The 26,862-nt window shown below is 53.8% G+C and overlaps 1 protein-coding gene across 9 annotated transcripts in view; it reads left to right on the top strand.

Moving 5' to 3' along the window:
- The window catches only part of EFCAB6 (EF-hand calcium binding domain 6), a 244,332-nt gene extending 226,899 nt beyond the window's left edge, over positions 1-17,433 (top strand). For all 9 annotated transcript variants that reach the window (XM_078449363.2, XM_078449359.2, XM_078449361.2 and 6 more), the window contains 5 exons: positions 5,878-6,111; positions 8,348-8,513; positions 10,792-10,976; positions 14,720-14,869; positions 17,012-17,433. In XM_078449363.2, the coding sequence (XP_078305489.2) occupies positions 5,878-6,111; positions 8,348-8,513; positions 10,792-10,976; positions 14,720-14,869; positions 17,012-17,134 (858 nt within the window). In that variant the 3' untranslated portion in view covers positions 17,135-17,433. The remainder of the gene's footprint in view (positions 1-5,877; positions 6,112-8,347; positions 8,514-10,791; positions 10,977-14,719; positions 14,870-17,011) is intronic.
- The last annotated feature ends 9,429 nt before the right edge of the window (positions 17,434-26,862 follow it).

The raw sequence follows: 26,862 nt of genomic DNA, 5'->3' as shown, positions 1-26,862 counted from the left end.
TAGAAGAACACAGGCAAAGAACCAACAGTCTCTCAGGCAGACAGGCGGGAGTTTCAGTTCTGCCTCTGTGCTTGTCCAGCTGTGTGACCTTGGACAAGTTACACAACCTCTCTGAGCTTCATTGTCCTTCCCTATGAAATGGGAGCGCACAACACTCCCTAAGCTCGATGCCTTCCCCTCCAGCCGGGCTGTTCAGCCTCTCCCGCTCGCTGCTGTCTCCCTACCCCTGCCCCCTCACATCTAGCCACGCCAACTCCTCCTTCAGGACTGGCTCCAAGCCGAGCGAAGCCTTTCCTGACCGTACCTGTAGCTGGAGGAACTGGCCATGCCCCACTTTGGCCTCCCCGCCTCTACCCTGAGCTCCCGATCCCCTGGCCTGGCTCACAGGACACGTCTGCCTGTTGTTCGGCACAAAGCTGTCTGTCCTGACGATGCACTGAGTGGCTGAAGGCGGCACGCATCTGCTCGTTCACTTACTGGGGCCCTCTGTGCACAGTGGTGATGTTAGGTCCTGAGCAACGAAGGGGGGCCTGCTCCCTGCTTCCTTTGAGCTTGGATCCACGGAGGGGAGAGCTGTGCGTTATTTATGTCGTTACAAGCCGCTCCCCGCTAGGATGGGCCGGCAGTGGGGGCCTGGACCCAGGGGTCAAGGCAGTTTCCCTAAGGGCGTGACGTTGGGGTCGTGGGAGTTGCCACTGAGAGGAGACAGGAGAGAGCAATGCAGGTGGAGGGAACATTCCGGAAGCAGGAGCGGCGAGCATGTTGCATTGGATGAGCTGCTGTGGGCACCACAGATCTGCCCTCGTGGTCTGAGCTTTTTCAGGGGCGGGGGAGTGAGTGAGACGTGCGTGTTGGCTGGTGATAAATGCCGCAGAGGCCCCGGGAGTGGGAACCAGGGTGGTGCGGAGGGAGCCTTTGCGTAGGGCAGTCAGGGAAGGCTCCCTGAGGAGGCGGCTCGGGGCCTGGGAGCAGAGGAGGTCGGGTGTGCGGGAGAAGGGTGAGTGGACCACAGGAGCCCGAAGGGCAGGGGAGCCATGGACAGGGGTGGGGTGCTGCGGGTGGAGGGGCTGGGCGGGGGCGATGTTGGGGTCTCCTGGGTCTCTGCCCGCAGCCACATCCGCCATGCACTCCTGCTTCCCGCTCACTCTTCTTCCGTGAAGCTCACTTGCTTCACCCTTCTCCTTAGGAGATAGTCTGGGGACGGGATTCTACGTCTGAGGTTTCCCCCCCGACACTGCGAAGAGAGCGCTAACCTGTCTTCCAGCGTCTCTTGGTGCTGGTATCTGCTAGTTTGTGCACGCTTTCTCCGGGCGCCCGACCCCAAAGAGGAAGAAAGCACCCCGTCAGAGACACGGGAGGAGGAGGGACGGAGCCAGGAGGCTGTTCGAAGTCCCTGACACCTCCACACGCAGCTTGCCCGGCGTGGCCCTTCCACACGGCCCCACGGCCAGGCGGTTCGCCGTGGCTCGGCCTGGTTGTGGGGGCTGGACGCCTCCCACCTCGGCCTCGGGGTCTTGTCCTCGGTGACTCTAGAAAGGCTGCCCATTGGCAGCACAGGCCCGTCCCAGCTCTGCCTGGCTGCCTCTGTTTCCCCCTCAGGTAGCAGGTCGGTGGCTTGCCTCTAATGGCCCACCTCACACGGGGCATCTTGTCCCTGTTCCTTGAGAGAGAGAGAGAGAGAGAGAGAGAGAGGAAGCGGGGGAGGGAGGGAGAGAGAGAGGCTCCCGAGCAGGTGCTGAGCTGTCAGCGCAGAGCCCGATGCGGAGCTCGAACCCACGAACCAGGGGATCGTGACCTGAGCCGAAGTCAGATGCTTAACCAACTGAGCCCCCCAGGCGCCCCAGGACATGCATCTTCAAAAACTGCCTTCCATCTCTCTACCCCTTCTGTTCGTGCAAGTTACATACCTTTTCTACTCGGTCCGCTGACGTGTTAACCACAGTTGTTGGAAAGTCCTTGTCTGATGACCCCACAAAAGGAGCCTCCTCTGACTCTCGTCGGGTGATTGCTGTATCTCTTGGCGATGGGTCAGTTCATCTTTTGTCGACAGGTCTAGATTTCCTTTCTTTTTATTGAAAGCCAGACGTCATGTAAAGAAGAGCTGAGACAGAGATATCAATAGTGTTTATGCCTGAACGTGGACATACCTCTTCTGGCTGACCGCGGACGGGAGGGCGTTCCGGAATCAGTCTGGTCGGCAGTTGAGCTGCGTTTGAGTGTTACCGTTGCTGCCCCCACCCTAAGGGTGCGTGGTGCACGGGCGTCAGACCCTCCAGCAGGGAGGGATGCCAGGACGCTGCTGAGTATTCCTCCTGCACGTCCGGGCCACAGGACAGGGTCCCCCGTGCTCAGGGCCAGGCTTACGCAGGGTGGCGCTGTCTAGGCGTTCCTGGTCCGGCCTGGTTTAGGCCAGGGTGGCGTCTTGTCCGCATTCCTGCCCCTCCACACCCCCTTCTGTGGCGGTCAGACTCTGCCCGGTCTCCGTGGTGGGTGGGTCTTGGGCGGGAGAGGAGGTAGCCGACCTCTGACCTTTGCTTGGTAGAGGTACAGATCCTAGGGTCGCTGCCCCTCCTCCAGAAGCACGGGGCTTTTGCCCGCACCCTTCCCCCTGGGGCCGTGGATCTACCCTTCCTAGAGACACAAGGGTTTGCTTCCTTCCCTCCCCCAGGGGTCCTGGTCTTGAGTGGGCTTGCTACGCCTCCCCCAGTGGCTTAAGGCTTTCGCTTCCCGTGAGAGGAGGGTCTGGAGAAGCGTGTCTGTCCCCTCCCGTGCTCTCTCTCTCCGGAGCAGCAGCAGAGGCGGGTGGAGGGGAGCTCGTGAGCACGAGCGTTCCCTGTCTCTGGGCCTCTCCATCATCCCAGCCTCACGTGCCGGCACACGCTCGGCCTGGAACGCGCTGGCTGGCTTCTTCCCGAGTGCTGCGAGGCGTGAGAGCTGGCGTGTCTGGCTCTCCTCGGAGACTTGGGGCTCCGTGGCATTCGGTCCCCTCGGCTCCCTGGAACCTCAGCTCTCTGATGGGCTCTAAAACAGCTCTGATTTTGTTTTGTTTTAGGTTTATGTATTTATTTTTTTGAAGGAGAGAGAGAGGTGGGCGGAGAGAGGGAGAGAGAGAATCCCAGGCAGGCCCCACACTGTCAGCGCAGAGCCCGACACGGGGCTCGAACCAACAAACGTGGGATCGTGACCTGAGCCGAAACCAAGCGTTGGACGCTTCACCGACTGAGCCACCCGGGCGCCCCGAACGCTTCTGACGGTGTAGATACTCGGCTTTCTCTTGCTGTTAGATGCGAGTGGCGATCTCCGGCAGCTTGCCTCCCTGCAGAAGTGGGGCCCAAAGTCAGAGATCTTTAGGCGTTCGGAAGGTAGTTAACGGCTTCTCTGCATCTGAGGGGGACGTTTCAGGAAGCACGCCTTCCGCCACCAGGACGCGGAAACTTACTCTCAACTCGCTCACGAACCATCAGAATTTTGCCCGGGTTTCACGCCCAGCTCACGGGTCAGAAGCCCCTTGTGTGGTGCCCTGTTTGCAGTCTTCTTTGATGCCTCTCCTGTCCCCCCAGCCCCACCCGCCTCCATCCCCTGCAGCATCTGTGGGGCTCCATCAGCATTCTGGGGCGCGATCTGTCAGGAGTGAGGAGCCACGTGTGGGTTTCCCTTTCCCACCCACCCGCTTCGGTGTCCTCCTGGCCACGTTCATTCTGCCTTCATGGTGAGGCTCCTTTGGCGAAGAGAGGATTTCCGGGCTCCCTCCTGGACTTCGTTTGCACCAGAAGATTACAGGAGACGCCATTGTTGTCCTTAGCAGCTTTAGAAACGTCCTCACTCCCATGCTTCAGGTTTCCACGGGGTCCTTAACACCGGCACCCTTCTTTGTATCTCCCCTCGATAACGTGACCTTCCTCCTTCCTCCCCAACGTGGCTAACGTAGGAGTGCACGAGAGCCCGTGGCGCCCACTTCCTCTTCCAGGCCGCATCCTGCTCTGCTTCCCGAAAGCCTTTCGTGATGAATGCGATCACGATGTGGCTTAGCACCGTCTGTCCCCTTCATTGTTAAAGGGTCTTGCCATTGTCTGATCGGTCTTAAGTGAGTTTTTCAGGACTTTCAGCAGCCGAGCAAACATTTCTAGAGCACCTGCCATGTGCCGGCCCCTTCGGGAGATGTAGGACATTTAAAGGTGAATCTCAGACGACCTTCAGAGAGCTGCAGGACCAGGCAGGTTGGCGTCACCTGCAGAGGTGGCTTCAGCACAGGCGGGAAGGTGGAGAAGAGCGCCGGATGCCTGCTCCGGGGGGTTGGGAGAACTTTCCTGGAGGGAGACGGGTGGCGAGCCTCCTCCTGACTGGGGGTGATGACCGCCATTGGTGACGGTGAGGTCTGTCTGAGACAGACACGTGGTCACTTTCTCAAGGTCTCTCACTTCCCCCTCCACCAGCTGGTTTGACCTCACCGATCAAAATTAAAGCAACGCGCTTCTGCGTACGTCACAAATGACGGTGACCCGTCCGCACACGGCACCATCCACAACCTGGTTTTGAAGTTGTTCCCGAAGACGTAACCTTTAGGGGACGGTACCAGGGTTCTCTCTGTGTCATCATTGCAACTTCCTGCAAGTCCACAATTCTTTTGAAATAAAAAGTTTAAAACACGAATCAAGAATATTGTCCCAAACTATGGGGCGCCGGGTGGCTCAGTCGGTTGGGCCTCCGACTTGGGCTCAGGTCATGATCTCACGGCTCATGAGTTCAAGCCCCACGTCGGGCTCTGTGCTGCCAGCTCGGAGCCTGGAGCCTGTTGCGGATTCTGTGTCTCCCCCTGGCTCTGCCCCTGCCCTGCTCATGCTCTGTCTCTCTCTATCTTTCAATAATGAATAAATGTTAAAAAAAAAAAAAAAAAAAAGAATATTCTCCCAAACTAAACCATCTTCCCTTCTCAGGGCCTAGAACATTCCTCCTCTCTTCCCCACCCCCCAGTACTTCATTTCCAGAATTTCAAACTCAACCGGTACAGTCTCTCATAATTTGCCTTTTGGAAACCCCAGCGGAGGCCAGAAGCGATGCTGGCCTCCAGTCAAGGTCAGGCCCGAGGGACGGACGGGAAACACCATTCCCCTTGCCCCTAGAGGCCACTGCTCTCCTGGCTGGGCACAGGAGGCTGGGACCCCACTGGTTCTGATTAAGTTACCCCTCTTCTCAGCTTCCTGAAAACCCTCAGTCATCCAAAATGGCTCATTTAGATTGCTGGAGTCATTTTGCTCTACCGGTGTGGTTCCGACATGACCTGTGACGTCAGACGGTACCAGCCCAAAGCCATACCCTTCTCTCTGGTTTCCCAGACGCCTCCCTTTCCACCTTGTGAGAGGACAGGGCTGGCCCTTCGGGGACAGGCACCTGGCCGTGAACACAGCGGCTGAGGGCCGCGGTGCCTGGCCAGCTGTTGGCAGAACTCAGGCGCCCACGAGGAAGAGAAATGAGTCCGGCCGGGCTTCCCCGGGACCAAGGTGGGCCAGGGCCTTGATTTGCATTTTCTCCTAAAGTGTTCTCATAGACTGCCGCTCAGTCTCTGTGACTAATCACAACATTTAATGGCATTCAACTGCTCACTAAGGGCCCAATTCAATTAAAAAATTGTCCTGCGGAAGCCGTGAATAATCCTCTTGTCTTTGCTTTTCCTGTCTTACGGATGCCTCCATCAAGTGGAGGCTGAGCGGATTTTTTTCCTTTTTCTTTTTCAATTTGTTTTCATTGCCGCGGGCCTCGGCCCCCCCTGCCGACGTGAGCGCTGGCCTCCACTGGCTTCTGTCCACTCTCGTGGGTGCTGCGGGGACCCTGCTGGGCTTTTACACTAACCCCTGGGAACGACTTCTGCTTCTTTGCCAGTTTGACAGACTGTGGAGCGAGATGCCGGTCAACGCCAAGGGGAGGCTCAAGTATCTGGACTTCCTGAGCATGTTCAGCTCCGAGAGAGGGGCCACACCGCCAGCCACTGGCAGTTCCACCAAGGCCCAGAAAGGCAGCAGTGTTCCCGAAGTCTCGGAGAGAAGCACATCCGCAGCTTCATCAACGCCTGCTCCCGACCTCAAAGCAGGGTTGAAAACGCAGAGCCACCCCTGTGTGAGTCCTCGTCTCGCGGCGCCACTGCGCCCCGGGTCCCCAGATCCCCAAACCCCAGTGGTCCTGAGTGGCAGGTGACCGACAAGGTGCCATAGGGTGAGCCTGGGGCGGGGGCACAGGAGAGGAGCCCAAGGTGGGTCCTTAGCATTCACCTGCCTGGAGGGGGGAGGGAGGTGTGGGGAGGGGCTGGGGGAGGCTTGGGTGGAAGGAAGGCGTCAGGGCTGGAAGGAGGAATAAGGATTCAGGGTAGGAAATGGGTATGGGAGCAGGGACAGAAGACTCTCGATCAGCGAGCTGGGCATTCATCGGGCAGGAAGGCGGACACCCCATGGTAGGCGTCCGCTTTGTGCAAGGGCCCTACACGCGCCCAACCGCAACGTGTCGTCGCCCCCATTTTACGGTTGAAGATACGAGGCTCTAAGAGGTGTCCTCATGTGCTCAGGGTCCCTCAGTTAGACCCGGGGAGATCCAGTTTCCAACCCAGGCCTGTCTAACTCTGCGGCTCTGGCCCCGGGCTGAGCCGCCCGGTCTGGGGTGCGGGAAGGGGGCCGGCCTCACTGAGGCGCTCGCCTCGTCTGCAAGCCGGAGGGCAGCAGCCCCGAGAAAGGGTGGTTGAGAGGATCCCAAGCGTGTGCAGAATTTATTGCGCATCTACTCTGTGCTGGGTCTTTTCGAGAGCTGAGAGTGAACAAGCGTCCCTGCCCTGGCGGAGTTTACGTTCTTGTCGGGGATGATGGGCACGTCACGTATTTAGCGAGTTGGAGACACTGAGTAGAGCAGAATGAAGGGGTGGGGTCAGGAGCACCCCAAAGATGTCGGCGTCCTAATCTCTAGGACCTGTAATATGTCACCTCACATGGCACGGGGTGGGGGATCAAGGTTGCAGGTGGAATTAAAGGTGCTAATCAGCCGACTTAACAAGGGAAGATCCCTAAGTGTCCGGGTGGGCCGGAGGCAATCACAAGGGCCTGTAAACGGGGGACGCAGAGGCAGAAAGGTCCGTGTTGGAGAGACGCCATTTGAGAAAGTCTCCACGGTTGCTCCTGACTTGGAAGGTGCGGGAAGGGGCCACAGGCTAAGACGTGTGGGCGCCTCTCGATGCCAGAAAAGGCAAGAAACAGATTCTCTCTTAGAACCTCAGAAAGAACACAGTCCTGCTGACGCCTCGGTTTTAGCTCAGTAGGACCCACCTCAGGCTTCTGGCCTTCAGAACTGTAAGAGAATAACTGTGCTGTCTTAAGCCACCGAGTCTAGATATGTCAGGGAAGCCGCGGAAAACACGCCGAGGCGGTGCGGGGGGGGCAGGCGGGCGGCAGTCAGGTAAAGCCAACAGGATTTCGCAGTGGATTCGGTGTGGGGTGGAGACGGAGAGAGTCCAGGAGAGCCTCTAAGGGTTTGACTTGAACACCTGGGAGAAGGGCGTTACATCAACCCAGAGGGGGAAGGCTCGGGTGGTACAGAATTTGGGAGAAAGACCAGGAATTCAATGGAGTTTGTTCCTGTATTGGACTTTTTTTTTTTTAATGTTTATTTTATTTTTGAGAGAGAAAAAGAGAGAGGACCCGAAGCGGGCTTTGCGCTGACAGCAGACGGTCCGATGTGGGGCTCGAACTCATGACCCGAGCCAAAGTCGGACGCGTAACCAACTGAGCCACCCAGGCGCCCCAAGTTCATTACTGTATTAGATAACGACAGGACGTGTTCAGGGGCAATGCCTGGGCTGCATTCAATTCATTCCCCATATTTAAACGGAAAATGCAATAAGATAGACAGCCTTATAGTTGGTCCATGTGATTTCACAATACAGGGCATTCTGGAAGGGAGTACAGGGTTGGACATCCATGAAAATGACAGGTGACTCCCTGTCTTTGATAAGACTCTTCCTCTGGTGAAAAATATTGTCACACACACACACACATACACACACACACACACACACACACACACCAGTAATTAATATAGTTAAATAACATCTCCCTAAACTTGAATCTTGGCTATATGTTTATTTCCAAAACCACGTTGGTTACTGTGTTTCGGCACAAATATGGCCCGCTGGTGGAAATGGAAGTTAAATGGCAGAATTACCATCTACGCTTCGCTTTTCCCTTATTTCTGAGCTAATCCTGCCGGCGCAGTTGTGAACCTCAACCCGAGGCCTGTCTGTGATAGCTTGTATTATTTCTTCGTTTTGAACCTCACGCTGCAAGACCCCCTCCTTTTCTCTCTCTCTCGCTAGACCCCGGCCAGTGCAAGCACAGCAGGCACCCTGCCCCTGCAGAACTGTGAGCCCATAGAGAGCAAGCTCCGGAGGAGAATTCAGGGCTGCTGGCGGGAGTTCCTGAAGGAATGCAAAGAGAAGGACGTGACCAAGCAGGGGGAGATCACCACGGCTGAGTTCCTAGGTACGTTCTCACAATGGGGTCGCCCTGGCGGCACAAATCCACAGGGAACGGGTGGGAGCATCTCCCTCGCGGTGGCTACCAAGCACCTCCATAAACGCCAGGCTCGAGGGATAAGACATAGTTACAAACAGAGAGGGAGGGAGGCAAACCATGAGAGACTCTCAAATACAGAGAACAGACTGAGGGTGGATGGGGGGGGTGGTGGGGGAGAGGGGAAAATGGGTGATGGGCATTGAGGAGGGCACTTGTTGGGATGAGCGCTGGGTGTTGTACGTAAGCGAGGAATCAGGGGAATCGACCCCGAAAACCAAGAGCACGCCGCACACACTGTACGTTAGCCAACTTGACAAGAAATTACATTTTAAAAAAAAATGGGGCGCCTGGGTGGCTCAGTCAGTTGAGCGGCCGACTTCGGCTCAGGTCACGATCTCGCGGTCCGTGAGTTCGAGCCCCGCGTCGGGCTCTGTGCTGACGGCTCGGAGCCTGGAGCCTGCTTCACATTCTGTGTCTCCTCCTCTCTCTGCGCCTCCCCCGCTCATGTTCTGTCTCTGTCTCTCTCGCTCTCTCTCTCAAAAATAAACGTTAAAAAAAAGAAAAAGAATTCCTAATGCCTCTCAACCCACTGCAGGGCACGTTCATGCCTGGGTGACCAAGTCAGCAAGCCCTGACTCTCCGCCTTAGGAATCACAGGCTTGGTTGTGGTCTCTGTTAACAGACTTGGAGAGCTCCAGGGTGGGACAGGTGGAGGAGGGCAGTGGCCGGGGACCTGCAGGCCCATCCACCCCATTGCTTGTGTCCCACTGATCCAGCTGTCACCACGTGTCACTTCGATGAGCTCTTCAAATTCCATCAGTTGGACTTGCACTAATGGTCGCGTGTTGTTTGTGCAACATTTTACACGATCGATCTGGCCTTGTCGCCCCCCTGCTTGGTAGCCCCCTGAAGTCGGACCCCCCCCCTCCTCTGGCCTAATCTTTAGATCCCTTTTTAAGGGAAGTTTTTTCTTGAGAATCTCCAGTATTAATAAATCACTTTTATGACAACCATGGCTTACCAACGTGCAAACGAAACAACGTGTGAACTCTCTCAAGCGAACAGCTCCTACAAAAAGTAGCCACTTCTAAATGAAACACACAATGTGAAACCACTGATAGTCCAACGTTGCTCCCCTGTGTTAATGTGACGTGTTTCACCGACACCAAATCAGCAACGTCGGTTTTGTTTTTTTTTTAATTTTTTTTTTAACGTTTATTTATTTTTGAGACAGAGAGAGACAGAGCATGAACAGGGGAGGGGCAGAGAGAGAGGGAGACACAGAATCTGAAACAGGCTCCAGGCTCTGAGCTGTCAGCACAGAGCCCGACTCGGGGCTCGAACTCACGGACCGTGAGATTGTGACCTGAGCCGAAGTCGGCCGCTTAACCGACTGAGCCACCCAGGCGCCCCTCAGCAACGTCGGGTTTTTTTTTTTTTGCTTTTTTTTTTTTTTTAATTTTTTTTTTTTTCAACGTTTTTTATTTATTTTTGGGACAGAGAGAGACAGAGCATGAACGGGGGAGGGGCAGAGAGAGAGGGAGACACAGAATCCGAAACAGGCTCCAGGCTCCGAGCCATCAGCCCAGAGCCTGACGCGGGGCTCGAACTCACGGACCGCGAGATCGTGACCTGGCTGAAGTCGGACGCTTAACCGACTACGCCACCCAGGCGCCCCTAACACGTTTCAATTTCCACTCGTGTTTTAGTTAACCCTCTTGGTTTTGAGACTGATGAACCTTAGCTGGCCCTGCTGGCAGCATGGTTGCTGTGTTTAGTTTTTAACCATGAACCCACCGAAGGCACCAGATCTTACTCTGCTCAGCTGGTCCGACTTGAGTGGTACATCCAAAATTCAATTCTGAAAAAAAAAAAAAAAAAAGTATGTATTAATTCTCAGAAGTTATTCTGTATTTTCCGTGTCCTGCCGTGGACCCCCTGCAAGTTGGAACATCAAAGGCATTTTCAGGCCACTCCTGTGGGCTCCCCAGCCCAGCGTCACCCTGCCCGGCGAACGCCGGTGACGCTGCTTCTGCTGTTTCCCCGGTGCCAAGGCAGAGGGACCTCCGTCTGCCTATCACACACAGCAGCATCTTACGGGCTGCGCTTGGCTGGAAGGCATCACTTATGCGAAGTCTGCCTTTGTAGCAAGGACCCAAGCCAGGGCCTACGGCATGAATGCGTGCGTGAACAAACGAGTGAGTGAATAGTTTGCCACCAACTGAATTGACGTTTTTGTCTCTAGCTCTCGTGGACAAGTTCAGTCTGGACATAAGCAAAGAGGAATCTCAGCGGCTCGCCGTGAAGTACGATGTAAAGAACAGCGGGAAATTTGCTTACTGTGACTTCATTCAGAGCTGTGTCCTCCTGCTGAAAGCGAAGGAAACCTCACTGATGCAGAGAATGAAGATCCAGAACGCCAACAAGATGGTGCGTAGACTGACTCTTGGAAAGTGTGGGCGTGGGCCACCCCTCTGTCTCAGTTTGTCGTAAGTCCATAGAAATGGTGGACGCGGGGCGCCCGGGCGGCTCAGTCGGTTAAGGGTCCGACCCTGGATTTCAGCTCAGGCCATGATCTCCCGGTTCGTGAGCTTGAGCCCCACGTGGGGCTCTGCCCTGACCGCGTGGAGCCTGCTTGCGACTCTCTCTCGCTCCCTCTCTCTGCCACCACCACCCCCCTCGAGATAAATAAACATTAAAAAAAATTTTTTTTAATGTTTATTTATTTTTGAAAGAGAGAGACAGAGCATGAGCAGGGGAGGGGCAGAAACAGACAGAAACACAGAATCCGAAGCAGGTTCCGGGCTCCGAGCTGTCAGCACAGAGCCCGATGTGGGGCTCAAACCCACAAACTGTGAGAGCACGACCTGAGCCGAGGTTGGATGCTTAACCGACTGAGCCACCCAGGCACCCCCCTTTTTTAAAAAAATTTTTTTAATGTTTATTAAACTTTTTTGAAAACTAAAAAAAAAAGAAGAAGAAGAAAGAAAGAAAAGGTGGATGAAGTGGACACAGAGGCTCCGGGGGGCCGCTGGCCAGTGAGGACCCATTTGTCAAATGTCTCCAGTCTCACTGCCACCTCCACGTGGACCCAGAAAATTGGCTGAGATGTTCTCTATGCACATATATGTGTATATCGCGTGTGTGTGACATAAATGATACATGTATATCACAGGATATGATATACACGTGTGATATGTATGTGTATCACATGATACGTGTGTGTGCACGTGTGATGTGTGTGTGTGATGCTTATGTGGCCCGTGTTTGCACACGTATAAGGCGTGTGTATATACACTTGTCACGCAATTCTTTGTTGCCCGATCTCCTCCATTACTTAAAGGCCTGTACAGCACAGGGCACTTTTCAGGTGAGCACCCGACCGCCAGGGTCTGCCTGGCGGGCCCAAAGCCAGCGAGCTGGCAGGTACTTCGGGGAGCTTTTGCCTGGGAGGCAAGAGGTGTAGCTGAAGGTAAGGCCTCCGCCAGGCTTCCAGAACCTTGCAGACAGCTCACAATTTCCTTTCTTGGAAGTAGTTCAGACATTTTCTTTCTCTCCTTCTGGAGCCCCGTACGGGTCTGGAGACCCAAGACTGGGAACCCAAGACTGGATCTCAGGTCCTCAGACTGACGCCTGGTTATGGTGACTTTTCCCCCAGCACCTGGAGACATCTGTATGGCAGACAGTCAGGGACAGCACGGCTGTTCATACGAGGCACAGGGAACAGTAATCAGTCAGTTAACGGAAAAGGCGAAGCCGGGGGTGGGGGCGGGGGGGGGGGGGTTCATAGCAAAGTGAAACATTTTGAACGGACACATCGAAGTGTATTCATTCATCAACCATCTGAAGCGGGCCAGACCCTTTCCTCCGGGTGCACGGTGGTAGAAGTTGGAGACTCATCATCTTTCTGTGTAAACTGCACCCACGATGCACGGACTGTGGTTTCCTTTCTTTCTCTTTCTTTCTTTCTTTCTTTCTTTCTTTCTTTCTTTCTTTCTTTCTTTCTTTCAAGAGGACTGGGAACCTAAAGGTGCTTAAATAGCAGCTGGAGGTTTTTTACCATTGTTCTCAATGATTTGGACCCACACACAGTCCAGCCAGTGTTTGCCCAGACTCGCCTCTCTCCGGTCTTTCCAAACGATGAAGGAAAAAAAACAAACCACTTTTTCCTGCTCATATTCCATCATCTGTAACAGTGAATTCCATTCTGTCGAATTAAAGAGCAAGTCACGTACAGCTGGGATTGTCCATCTGGGGAGCCAACAGCGGCTCCCAGGCCCCTGAGGGCTCAGCGGCGGGGACCAGGGTGTGGGGCAGACCCGGCCGGCCCCAGCCGGTCCCCGCCCGTGCCTGGCAGCCACAGGGTCATGACGGGTCAGCCCAGCAAACAGTGGATCCCTTGCAGAAGATTTCTAGGCAGCTAAGTTTGTAGGTAGTTTTGTGCAAGATCAGGTCCCACTCGAGTGGAATTTCCACTTTACACAAGCACGAGCTGGCATCAAAGGCTTTGGCCGAGTTACGGAAGAAAAAGTTGAGACACTTACTTGTTCCTCTAAACTCGGTTCCTCTGTGAGCAGAGAGAGGCCCGTCTTCCTTAGATCTTCATGGGACCCAGGAGCACAGGTGGGGAACGATGGAGGCCACACAGCCTGCCAGGCCCCCTGCCAGCTCTGGCCTTCCTCTGCCTCTCTGGGCCTCAGTTTCCCCTTCTGGAAACGAGGGGGCGATCCGCTGGGTTCTAAGGCCTGCGAAGGGTGAGCCCTTCCGAGCCCTGCCCCATACAGAGACTGTGAGGCTTCCAGACCCTCCACCCATCCACACCGAGGTGCCGGGAACTCGTAGGAGCGTCAGACTGAGATTGTATTCAGTGAGGTGATAGGTGCTCCAGTCCGGCCCCACTGGGAGCCGGGCCCCTGGGCAGAGGTCCCGGCACGCGCCCTGTGTGCTCTATCCCGCCCCCCCAGCTCTGGTGTTCACACCCCGACGGACGACGGCTGCCACTCAGAAAGGCTCCTGCCTTCCACCCCATCCCACTCTGCGTTGTGAGTGACGGCAGGAGACTTCTCCCCAGCGGCCTTTCCGGGGAAAGAGCGGGGCCAGCCCCGCCTGGCCCTGGTGACTTGTCCCCTCTGCAGGCCGCCAAGGCCCCCACCACACGAGTAAGGCGCCCAGGCCAGCAGAGACGCCCCCCTGGGGAGGCCACCTGGGACTCTGCTTTGCGGCCACGCTGGAGCTGGGGGCAGAGGCCTTCCGGAGCGATTGGCTGTACTGTGCGTGGACGGGAAGAGGCTCTCTCAGATGGCGCATGGGTGTGGAAGGAGCCGACACAGAATCCTTGCTCTTTCCCGTGCAGATCAGCAGATTGGGTAAATTGGCAGCTAATTGAAGCTATAGGGTATCTGGTGAGTTTCCATCCTAGGTGCTAAAGGATGTAAAAATCGAAAGCAATTCAACCTTGCGCTAATTGGTTTTACGTAGTGCCGCATTAAAATTAAACTTTCCCAAAACGTGTTAACACGTTACTGCCTGTGGTTCACCTCTGATATTCAGACATGCGTTAGGGTTAAATCATGCTAAAATATCTTGTTTTCTATCTAATAGCACCTAAATGAAATAATCACAGGGTAGTGTGCTGTCTAATTACAAGATATAATTACAACCTTGTAATTTTTGAGAAAACTCTGTTCATTATGATAAACCTACTAGGAGACCCAGTCTGAAATCTCTTTTTCCTTCAAAGTGTTTTAAAACCGGCCGGCTATCTCTGTCTGGCCCTCTCTCTCCTCCTTCACCTGGGAGGAACAGAGCCCAGATCGGTCCTGAACCTGCCACTTCATGTCCCCAAGCCTCCCATTTCCCAGTCCAGGAGATGACGGGGGTCAAGGGAGTGACCTTCCTCCCAGGTTGGAGGGGCCAGGGGAGGCGGGGGCTGCCTTGTACAATAGCAGGGTTAGCGATCTCCCATTATCCTCGTGAGTCCGGCCGGCAGGCCCCATTCTACAGGGGAGTGGGCCGGGGGGAGCCCAGGGCAGGGGTGAGCAGGGGCAAAATCAGGGCTGAGGCCCGGGAGGGGAGCACGCAGCCACTGGGCTGTGCCTGTCTACCCCATGCTGCCCATTCGAAAGCGCCTTTCTCACCACCTCTCGGTTTCTGTGGGGTTTGTTCTCCCCCAGAAAGAAGCTGGTGCTGAGACCTCTTCCTTTTACTCGGCTTTACTGCGGATTCAGCCCCAAATTGTGCACTGCTGGAGGCCGATGCGACGTACCTTCAAAGCCTACGATGAGGGCGGGACGGGGCTCTTGAGCGTGGCTGATTTCCGGAAGGTGAGCTCAGCTGTTGGGCGCCTGCGGCGTCCGAACGGGGAGCAGCGGCCAGAAGACCTCAAAAGAGGACCCCTCACCCCCCCGCCCCCCGGCAGAGGCCCCGGTGTGAGCGGCTGTCCCGGACCTCACTTCCTTGGGACCCCCAAGTTATCGAGGGCTACGTCCACCTGCCCCGCACCTGCAGACCCCAGGTTCTCCTCCCTGAAGGTTTCTAGAACCCCGTGGGGACATGACCTGAGGGCTCAGGTCACCACCACAGGTGCCAGTGCTCCTTGGAGCCCAGACTGGCTGCATGGGGGAGCCGGGGCCTGCGTCCGCCCCGCAAGACCCACAGAGCAGGCGGCCACATCGAGGAGCTAAACAAAGCAGGGTCCCCGCTGTGGCCACCGAGGCAGCAGAGCCCAGCACTGCCTCCCGAGAGCCGGTCACTCGCTCCTCTCTGCCTCTTGCCCCCCGTGTGCTGCTGGCCACCCCCCACAGCAGCTGGCCGGTCCAGCAAATAATTGAGGTCCAGACATTAGATTCAAAATCACATATTACAGTCAGAAAAGAACAGTCACAACGTCCGACAGACACGAAGGGTTATGACCTTGAAATGCACTTACAAAAAAATTGTCCCTTAGTTTCATCTCTGCTTCAGCTAAACAAAAAAAGTAAAACCCTCTTGTTTTAAGCCGGGAAGATGAGTAGCACGGGGTGGGCGGGCAGGGCTGCAGGAAGGAGGAGGGCCGGTCCCCGCAGCCCCCGGGGACACCTGCCCTCAGGCCCTCTCCCCCCCCCCCGCCCCCCCCCCCCCCCCGTGACTTTCCAGTTCACACTGTCTGTCTTGTCTTTGGGCTCAAGTCAGCTCTCAGCCCCGGGTTCCCCTTCAGTCTCCAGCAAAGAGGAAGGAGGCGGCTGGGGTCCCGTCTGCGTCCCAGGAACCGGGGGTGGGCGGCAGAGGGAGGGGGGCACTAGAGGGGCAGCTGGGCCTCAGCAGAGCCTGAGCCAGAGGCCAGCTGGGTGCCGAGGACCCTCCTCAGACACCCAGGCTCAGCTTCCTCGTCTGCTGCCAGCCCTCAGCCCCACAGACGGGGCCCGTCGCCCGTTGCCCGGAGGAACCCCGGGACCTTCCAGCCCCACGTTCTAGTCCCCTCTTAGAAACAAATCACAACACAAAGCATCGGTAGGAAATTAAGTTGCAACTTAGTCTCTGCTTTTACTCCCGGACCCAGCGGCTGAAAGTCCGTTTCCCTCTCACTTGAAACAAGTCACGAGCTAGGAAGCCAGAGCCAGCACGGGGCCGGACAGCCACTGGGGCCTTCATTTTTTTTGCTCTGCCACCCTCAGCACCTGGCTTCCGTCCACAAAGTCGCCTCATGGTCTCTGGTGGCTGCTGGGGCTCTAGCATCGCCTCCATATTCCCGGCAGCAGAGAAAAGGAGGAGAGGGGAAGGGGAAGGGCCTCCTCTCTAGAGGAGGCTTCCCAGAAGTCCCACATCACAGTCCCGCTTAGGTGTCACTGGCCAGGACGTACCTAGCCCCAAAAGAGGCCGAGAAGTGTTGCCTTTTAGCTGGAGACACAGGGGTCTGCTCCCTGAGGAGGAAGGGGCAGTTGCTGTCGGGTGGGCAGCTAGCTCTGCCGGGGGCTGTGGCGCTGCGGGATCCGCCACGCCCCACGCCCTGCACCTGCAGCCCTGCCCTCCTCCCCAACCCAACCCTAGCTAAGGCCCTGTGGCCAGGTCTCCCTTCCAGCCCTCTCTACTCTCCGTCCAGGCCTTGTCTGAACGCATGGACCAGCCTCACTACCCTGCAGGGAGGCAACGGTTATTAACCTGTTCTGGGAGGGCTGGGGGCGGGGGGGCTGGGAGGGGGGGGAACCAGCACCTTCCCCTGTTCTGGAAGTCTTCCATTGTCACACCCGCTGGCCCTTGGGAGGGTGAGGGCCTAGGAGAGAGGAGGTGGGAGGGAAGGAGGGAAGAGACGGGGGAGAGGGAGGGAGAGGGAGGGGGATGTGCACCGAGGGAGAGGGCTGCTTGGGGCAACTTTGGACGTGGGCCTTTCAGGGTCGAGGAGGAGAGGCGGGTGGGTCCCAGCCCCTTCCTGGCTGCCCGCCCCCTCGAGTGTCACCGACACCAGCGGGGGCTGCTCTCCTCTCCGACAGGTCCTGAGACAGCACAGCATCAACCTCTCGGAGGAGGAGTTCTTCCACATCCTGGAGTATTATGACAAGACACTGTCTTCCAAAATCTCCTACAACGACTTCCTGCGGGCCTTCCTCCAGTAGGCGGCCGACGGGGGCCTCCAGTGCAGACGGGTGGGGACCACGCGGCCTGTCCCTAAGACGAATGAGTTCACAGAATCGGGGGCGGGGGGGGGGGGTGCTCCAGAAACACACGCAGCCCCGTGTCTTTCCCGGCGGTTAAGGCTTTGCACTGCCCGACGGCCGTAGCTTCAGCCACAGCTCCGCCCCACGGAGCCACGGGACCCTTCACTCAGTTGAAGCAAATAAAATGCTAGTCTTTGCAGAAATGATTCGTAAGACTTCAAAAGAACCACCAATGATAAAATGCTTAGAAACTTAGATTTCTGGAGGTTTCATTCATGAGAGCCTACATGGTTGCCTAGGGGAGACCAGAGGCCTTCCTGCCTCCCGGATCGGATCTGTGTCTCTGCTGGGCTTGTCTGCATGGCTGTTGCTCTGTCCCTAGGGATGCGGGCGCCAGCCAGACTTCACGGTGGGGCAGCCCACGTCTAAGGCCTCGTCCCTGTTCAGCCTTTCCAGGGCCCCGCCCAGGGGGCAGCTGATTAGAAGCACCCACCAGTGACCTTTTGGGGAGGGACCCTTCCTCAGACAGGACGGGTCTGACAAGCCAAGAGAACTTTCCAATCCCTGCGACCCTTACCACCTTTTGTGAAGCAAATGGAAGAGAGACGTAGAGTTTGCTGCCTTCTGGAAGGTTCTAGAAGGAACTGGGAGGAGGTGCCCCCGAGTCGTGTGGCCACTGGCCATCAGGGAGGGGTGGGAGCAAGGAGTCCCCTCTGTCACCCCACCCCAGGTGGCTCCAGAGGAGAAGCAGAACCTCAGGTCCAAGACCCCTCCCCACCGGGGGCCCACGGAGGCAGCAGCTCGAAGTACACAGAATTTCGAGGCGGGGCGGGTCTCGGCCTCCCCGCTGGAAGCCAGTGAGGTGTGGGGAGAAGAGCCACGCCCACCACAGGCCCTCTCTTTCCATGAAGGTGTTTTGCAGACACCTTGGTCTCCCCGTGTGCTGGGTCCCAGCCTCAGCTCGGCCAGGACCCCCAGGTCCAGGGGGGTGAGCTCGCGCTGGAGGCTGCCCCGTCAGCCCGGAGCCAGGAGGAGGCCCCCTCTGCCAGATGCTCGCCTTGGGGGTAGTCACAGGCCCCGGAGCACCGGCTCTGCTCCGGCCCAGCCTCGGGTAGCCCCGGACCCCCAGGCTGGAATCGGAGGCGGGGAGAATCCTCTCTTGGCTTCACTGCGTTTGGTTTTTCTCGCTAATCGACCTAAACTGGTGCAGCTGTGGAAATTCGCTCTCAGCCAGACTCTGTGGGTCTGAGGGCCTCACCAAGATGGGGCCTGAAGAAACACACAGGACTTAGTTTCCTTGTGAGGGAGGCCCAGCCACCAGGAGGGCGGCTTCGCAGGGCCCTGGCCAGCGGCCTTGATTCTCCTCCCTTTCCTGTGGCCTTCACCCAGTTCTCGGGAAGTAGGGGCCAGCGCTAACTGTCCTGGGGGCACTCCGACCCCCTGGCCACACCCCCCTGGCAAGATGGGGTCCCACCCCCACTGGAGATATGGCAACACCGAGGCCGGTGCTGAGAGAGGCAGAGAGGCCCCCGTGGCAGGCGAAGGCAGTGGCAGGTTGGCCCTGGGGAGTGAGACTTCCCCAGCCTGGCAAGGGGGCCTCGAGGGTGAGGCTACGGGGGCTCTGGCCAGGGCAGGGGATGCCCCAAGATCCCAGAGAACCTGGGAGCCCAGAGGAATCTCGGGGAGGAAGTTGCCCGCTGCAGGGAAGGGGTGCCCAGGCGGCCTGAGTGCAAGGAGCAGGAGAGAGGGCCACGGCCCCTGCTGACCCCAAGTGGGTGTCGTGTCGTGAGGATGGCCCTGGCCCTGGCCCCAGCAGCTCTTCCTAGGAGTGACAGGTGGGTGGATACCCTTCCCGGGTGCCCCTGCCCTATTGTTCAAGGCCCTGCCTACGTGCCCAGTCGCAGTCTTCCCCCAGCGGGCTTGCTCCCAGCCTCACATTCCACACCTGCTCTTTCTCCCACCTGCTCCTCAGGAAATGCCGACGTGTCCTTCAGAACTCATCTCAGAGCCCCCTCTTGCAGGAAGCCTTCCTGACCTCCCAAGGCCGAGCCAGACCTTTAGTCTCATGCCGTCCAGCGGCCTTGTGGGTCCGTCGTTGAGGGGTTTGGGGAGCCTCCAGGTCAAGGAGGGGCTTCAAGAGGCAAATGGCTCATCCTGACAAAAACAGGACTCTGTGTGCGGTCACAGCTGGCCAAGGCCAGGTAAGCACACGGGTAGCGTTTTCAGGGCGGCTCTGCTGTTCGTGAGACTGGGTTCGAATTCGAGCTCTACCAGGAAACCCGGGCTCCTCTGAGCCTCAGTTTCCACTCTTGTAAATGAGTGATCAACTCAGGACATCGGGAGGGCCGAAGGTGGAAAGATCTAGCACGTAGCTTGGCACCAGGAAGTGCCCACACGTCTTCTCCTCCTCAAGCCAGTGTGGGCCGTCCGTGGGCTTGGCTCAGCGGTGGGGTTTCCTGGGGAGCTGGCAGAGTTCCCAAGCTGAGGGTTGCGGGCGAGTGGGCTACCAGCCATCTCCTCCCTCAGCCCCAGAAGAGGTAGGCCAGCCGCTTTCCTGATGCCTGGACCCTTCAAGCCTGAGTCAGGAGAACAGCGCTGGACTGAGGGGGTGTCCGGCCTCCCCCTGCCCATCCCCTGGCCTCTGTGCAACTTACCCCTCTGGACTGAGCCTCTAGTTCCGTGTCTGCAAAATGAAGGTAATAACCCCTCTCTGCCTGCCTCTGGAACCATCTATCCGTGGGCCCGGCCAGCTGGCCAGTTCACCCCGTGCCTGGCCCCTAGAGCTCCCAAAATGGTAGGTCACAAGCAATCGAAAGAGAGGAGGGTTAGGGCTCTGGCGGGGGAAGCCCTTGGTCTATGGGACCCCAAAGGGCCCCAGCCCTAAGCACAAAGCCTGGAGCTAGACCTCAGGACAGGATTTCAGCAAGGGGCCGAGAGGGAGGTCAGAATCAAAGACGGGAGGCTGAGAGGCCTGGACTGTTACCTAAAGGGGGATAAGTCCCAGATGGGACTGCCATCCCCCTCCACCCCTTCCCTGGGCCCTGCATCCCCGATCAGGTGTCTTGGGCTCTGGACAGCCTTCCCTGAGCCCCACCCAGCTAAGTGCAGTGTGCCCTCTGAATCCTATCATGTTAAAAATTTCAAGTCCCCATCTCTCCACCCCTGGTGGAGCTCCTCCCATCAGAACAAATGGCCCCATTCGTCTCCCCTTCATGTGTCTGTGCCCCTTGCATTTTATCTGGAAGTTCCTGTCTCTGAAGAAGCGACGTCCATTTCCCCGCTCCCTGAATCAAGCTCAGCCACATGACTTACTCTGGCTTACTCTTACTCTCGAGAAACACCGGTGCTTTTCGGCTTCTTCAAGGCGGGGAGCTGGAAAGAGCATCACTAATGCAGACTAATGACTTTTCTTCAATCCATCTGAGAACAGAGTTCGCCAAAACCACCCGCCACAATCCTGGGGGAGGCAGGTGCCTGCAGGGAGCAAGCAGCAGGGCCCAAAGCGCTTGCTTGGGTGAAATTGTACCACCAAACACCACACAAGCCAGTAAGAGGATTCAGCTGGAAAATGTTAACGAGTTGCTAAAGGCCAGCCTGAGGATGTGAAGGCTCTGGGGGCTGTTGGCCCAGTGGCGTGTGCATCCTTCGGAAACGCCACCGGGAGCTCCCAGAAGTCAGGGAGAATTCAGAGAACGCTGCTTCTCTCCTGTTTCCCCAGTGATGCCGGCTGGGAGAAGAGAGCCTCAGCCGCTGCAGAAACTGCCCGAACCCACCTCTTGTCGCTCAGAGGGAGCAGGAAAAGTAAGGTGTAGAAGGACTACAAAGCTGTAGCCCGAGGGCACCAACTGGAACCCAGTGAGGGTGAGAGAGCACATGAACAGAGAAGGCCCTGTTCCTGGGGGAGAGGCAGAAATTCGTGCTAGCCAGCAGTACGTCCGCAGGAGGCAAAAAGCGTCAGAATCAACGTTTTCAAAATTCTGGACATTAACCAAGTATTTACATAGGAACCCAAGGAGCATTTATTCAAGAAAAGCAGCTGAGTTTTAGAGGAAAAAAAAAAAAAAGAACAAGCTTTGTGACATTTTAACTTGTTCTAGTCCCATCAGCCATTCTCCAGCTCCACGATGGCTCAGGAAAGTAACAGCCTACCCTCTCCGTGCGCAGTGGCGGTCCCCAAGGGAGTAGAATAGAGCCGGAACACTTTGAAAGCCTCATTCCCAAAGAGTCGTCACATTTGATTCGCCTGGTGATTCCCTGGGAGACTGTCTGTACTGAACTGACTCAGAGATTGCTCAGGTACAAAAAATCTTTTCCCAAGAGTCCAAAGGGCACGTTTGTCAAAAACAATTACCAGCAAGTATCTTAACTTTGCGGCTGCTTGAGGTAGTGGATAAAGTTGGGCCAACCAATTTAAGAAAACTTAAAAATAAGATGTTCACAGAGACTTTGAAAGGTTCCCAAGATTTTCCTCGGCATTCTAGAAGGCCATGTGTGTGCACAGGGCTGGCACATGTCCAGGGATGTGCGCATGCTCAGAAAAGATGTGAGAAGGACCTATGTTCGCACCTTTGAGTGACCTTGAGGCCCCGCACTAGCAGGAAATAAAAGCTAAGGCAGAGTTTTCAGCTACCTGGCTGCGTGTTGAAGACGTGACTCCACATACACGCAGAGCTCGTCAGCAAAGTCTGAGTCACTGGTTCCAAGTGCTTAAGGGAATCTCTGTCCAATGTTTAGCTGACCACTAAGCTAACAGAAGAGACCTCAGTGGCCACACAGGAACAAAGAATATAGACGCTACAGAATTCAGAAAGGTAACTAAACAAACAACAACTACAACAGGCAACAATAACAAACCTTTGGAGGGAGCTAGAATCTAATTTCCAAAGTTGCTGTGTTATGTTATTTAAAATGTCCAGTGTTTAACAATGAATCACAAGACATAAAAAGAAGAAAGTATGGCCCATACACAGGGGCAAAAGTAATCAATAAAAACTGTCCCCGAGGGTGGGGCGCCTAGGTGGCTCAGTCTGTTAAGCATCTGACTTGGTTTCGGCTCAGGTCATGGTCTTGCGTTTCGTGGGTTCGAGCCCCATGTCGGACTCTGTGCTGATAGTGCAGAGCCTGCTTGGGATTTTCTTTCTCTTCCTCTCTCCCCCTCCCTCGCTTGTCCTCTCTGTCTCTCTCAAAATGAATAAACTTAACAAAAAAATAAAAATAAAAAAAACAAAACTATCCCTGAGGAAGCCCAGATGTTGGATTTAGTAGACAGATCTTTACGTTGACTATTTTAAATATATTCACATAGCTAAAGGGACGCATATCAGAATAACATCTCACCAGATTGAAAATACTACAAGTATTAAATAAAGAGATTTAACGCATTAAAAATAATCAAATAGAAATTCTGGAGTTTGAAAACTATAACATACTAAAAATTCACTGGAGGCGGGGCACCTGGGTGGCTCATTTAAGCATCTGACTTCAGCTCAGGTCATGATCTCACGGTTCATGATTTCAAGCCCCATGTCGGGCTCTGTGCTGACAACTCAGAGCCTGGAACCTGCTTCGGATTCTGTGTTTCCCTCTCTCTCTGCCCCTCCACTGCTCTCTCTCTCTCTCTCAAAAATAAATAAACATTGAAAAAAAATCTTTTTTAATTCACTAGAGGAACTTAACAGCAGATTTGAGCATGCAAAAGAAATAATCAGGAAACTTAAAGATAAGTAAATTGAGACCATCCAGTCTGAAGAACAGAAAGAAGAAAATAAAGAGGGAAAATGAACAAAGCCTCAGAGACCTGTGGAGTATCATCAGACATACCAGCATAAACACGATGGGAGGCCCAAAGGGAGAGGAAAAAGCAGGTGTTGGCAAGAATAGTTGGAGAAACAGTAGCCAAAAACTCCCCAAATTCGAAGGAAAATATGAATCTATGTATCCAAGTTCAATGAACCCTCAAGAGGACAGGTTCTCAAGGAGAGCCGCACTTAGACCTATCGCGTCAAACACAGGATCATCTCGATGCAGAAGAAGCATTTGACAAAATTCAGCATGGATTCATAGGGACAACTCTTAGCAAACTAGAGCAGAAGGGAATTCCTTCAACTGAGTAAAAGACATGTACCAAAAACTACAGCTAACACTCATCATTGAGCTAATCAATGAGCTAATACTCATTGAAAGTATTCAACATCATACTTTCTAGTCCTAGCCAGTGCACAAAAGCAAGAAAAACTAGAAGGAAAAATCAAAAATGGAAAGGAAGAAATAAAATTGTCTCTAGTTGCAGATGACATGATCGCCTAATAGGAAATTCCAAAGAACCCACCGAAAAGGCTAAGCTAAGTGAATTACAAAGTCATTGTGCAAAAGTCAATCGTATGCCTATGTACCCACAGTGAGCAACAGGAAATTAAAACTTTAAAAACAGTACTATTTGTAATATTCCCCCCAATGAAGTACATGGATGAAAGAAATCAAAGATCTACACAAATGGAGAGAGAAATGTTTTTCATGAAACGAGGCTCACCATTGTTAAAATATCACTTCTCTCCAATTTCATTATAAATCCCTTAGAATCTCAAAATCTCCACAAGATCTATTTTATATGTCAACAAGTTCATTCAAAAATGTATATGGAAGGGCGCCTGGGGGGCTCAGTTGGTTAAGCATTCGACTGTGGCTCAGGTCATGATCTCACGGTTCATGAGTTTGAGCCCCACATCGGGTGAGCCCAAGCCCCTCTTCGGATGGGCTCAAGCTCTGCTTTGGGCTCTGCAGGATTCTTTCTCCCTCTCCCCCCCCCCACTCCCTCCTCTCTCTCTGTCCCTCATGGGATTCTCTCTCTTTCTCCTCTCTCTCCCCTGCCCCCCTCGCTCCCTCCTCTCTCTCTGTTCCTCATGGAATTCTCTCTCTCTCCCTCTCTGCCCCTCACTCACTTGCACCCTCTCTCTCAAGAAAAAAAAAAAGATGTACATGGAAAGGCAAAGGAACCAGAAGAGCCCAAACTAATTCTGAAAAAGAACAAAATTGGACCTCTTACACTATCCAATTTCAAGATTTACCCATAAAGTTACAGTCATCACAAGAGAGAAGATACTGGCAACAGGACAGACATAGCAATCAGTGGAAGAAAATAGCCCAGAAGTATGCCCAAATACAGTCAACTGATTTTTGACAAATGCACAGAGGCAATTCAATGGAGAAAGAACATCCATATGTAAAAACATGAAACTTCCGCAAACCTCACACCTTACACCAAAATTAACTGAAAATGCATCATAGACCTGAATGTAAAACAAAAGACTATATACCTTCTACAAGAAAACATCAGAGAAAATCTGTAGGACCTTGAGTCTGGTGCTGAGTGTTTAGATACTACACCAAAAACATAACTCCTAAAAGAAAATATGGGTAAATTGGAGTTCAGCACAATTAGAAACTTTTGCTCTGAGAAACTGTGAAGATAATGAAAAGACAACCCACAGACTAGAAGAAAAGGTTTGTGAGTCACATATTCAATTAAGGACTTGTATCCAGGGGCGCCTGGGTGGCTCAGTCGGTTGAGCGTCTGACTTCGGATGAGGTCACGATCTCACAGTTCGTGGGTTCGAGCCCCACATCGGGCTCTGTGCTGAGAACTCAGAGCCTGGAGCCTGCTTCGGATTCTGTGTCTCCCTCTCTCTCTGCCCCTCCCCCACTCATGCTCTGTCTCAGAAATAAATAAACATAAAAAATTTTTTTTAAAAAAGGACTTGTATCCAGAGCATAAAGAACATTTAAAACAAACAGAAAAAAAAAAAAAAAAACCAACCCAGTTTTTAAGGAAGAGGACAAAAAAATCTGAAAAGAATGTACATGAATGGCAAATAAGCACGTAAAAAGATGCTCAACGTCATTAGTCATTGGGGAAATGGAAATTGAAACTACAATGAAATACAAGACACACCTACTCAAAGGGCCAAAATTTTTTAAATGAACAAATACCAAATTGTGATGAGAATGTGGACCAGCAAGAACATTCACTCATTGCCAGTGGGATTATGGAAACAGGCGGCCATTTTGGAAAACAGTATGGTTCAAAAGGGGTCAGGGGCGCCTGGGTGGCGCAGTCGGTTAAGCGTCCGACTTCAGCCAGGTCACGATCTCGCGGTCCGGGAGTTCGAGCCCCGCGTCAGGCTCTGGGCTGATGGCTTGGAGCCTGGAGCCTGTTTCCGATTCTGTGTCTCCCTCTCTCTCTGCCCCTCCCCCGTTCATGCTCTGTCTCTCTCTGTCCCAAAAATAAATAAAAAAAAAAAGTTGAAAAAAAAAAAAAAAGTTGAAAAAAAAAAAAAAGTTGAAAAAAAAAAAAAAAACAAAAGGGGTCAAACAAGGGGAATTTTTTGAGTGATGGAACTGTTCCCTAGGGTCCTGGGGTGGTAGATACCTGACTCTGCATTTCTGAAAACCCTTAGAACCACACACGACAAAGAGTGACTTGGCAGTATGCATATTTAAAACAGTCAACCAGGATGTCAGGGAATCTCAGGATATAATGCAGACTGCAACAGCGGAATTGAATTGCACCACGTGTGACATTACCTCACCAAACTGGGTTGGGAGAAAGGACCTGATCAATTTACCCTTGGAAAACAGAGTTTCGATTGTCAAACTGAAGATGAAAAGGATTGTATGGGAACCCTGTACCGTGTCACTGTGTTTCTGACGGGGCTACAGATCAACCGTTCTGAAACTGCTCTGTGGGTATACTAGGATAGAACACACACATGATTGCAGACATGGGAGCTGGGCTCCTCCTTGTCAAAGGAACAAGTCACAAATAAGCAAGGTGAAAAGCAAGAATAAATTATGCATGCTGCATTGTGCATTGCTGTATCAGCATGAATTAATGCTTATTTTAAGATAAATAGATGATAGGTGAGTAGGTGGATGGATGGATGAATGGATAAATGGATGAATGGATGGATGGATGGATGGATGGATGGAAGGATGGAAGGATGGATGGATGGATGGTTGGATGGAAAGATGAATGGATAGATAGATGGATAGATGGATGGATGGAAAGATGGATAGAAAGATGGATGATGGATGGAAAGATGGATGGATGGATATAGATATACATATTGGAGAGATACATGAGCATATAGATGGGTTAATATACTACATATATTTCCTCATTCTGTCCACTGTGAGGATCTAGAAGTAGAAATACCCCAGTAGCAGCTAGCACATCTACCACCTAGATCTTAGTTTCTAAAAGCAGTTAGAACTCTCTGGAGAAATGGCTGATTCCGTGGCAGGGGCAAGGAAAATGCAAAGATGGATTTGGAGCATCTGGCAGTGCTAGAAACCGAGGAAGTCAAGGCAAACGAAAGATAGGAACATGTGAAAAGAACACAGGAGCCAACTTGAAAGAGCTCCCAGTGGACAAAATGAAAACAATCTGAGCAACAAAATAAATAATGCTCGTACTAGATTTTAACCTAATGGATAAAATAGCCATGAGCCTGTGCTGATAGAAAATAAATGGCAGAGAAGAGACAAGCCTTCCTTACAGAACAATTCCAAATAAGAAATGTCTGAGGAAAGAACTAGAAAATCACCATGAGAGCACCTCAGTAATCATTGTTCCAGACAAGATCCCTCCACAGCCGATGCTAAAATGAGCAGGCAAAATCTGAAGGAGA

The sequence above is a fragment of the Panthera onca genome, chromosome B4 (genome assembly GCF_046562875.1).
Source record: "Panthera onca isolate mPanOnc1 chromosome B4, mPanOnc1 haplotype 2, whole genome shotgun sequence".
Lineage (NCBI taxonomy): Eukaryota > Metazoa > Chordata > Mammalia > Carnivora > Felidae > Panthera > Panthera onca.
The sequence above is the reverse complement of the archived record's forward strand: the minus strand, read 5'-3'. Positions and strand labels throughout refer to the sequence as shown.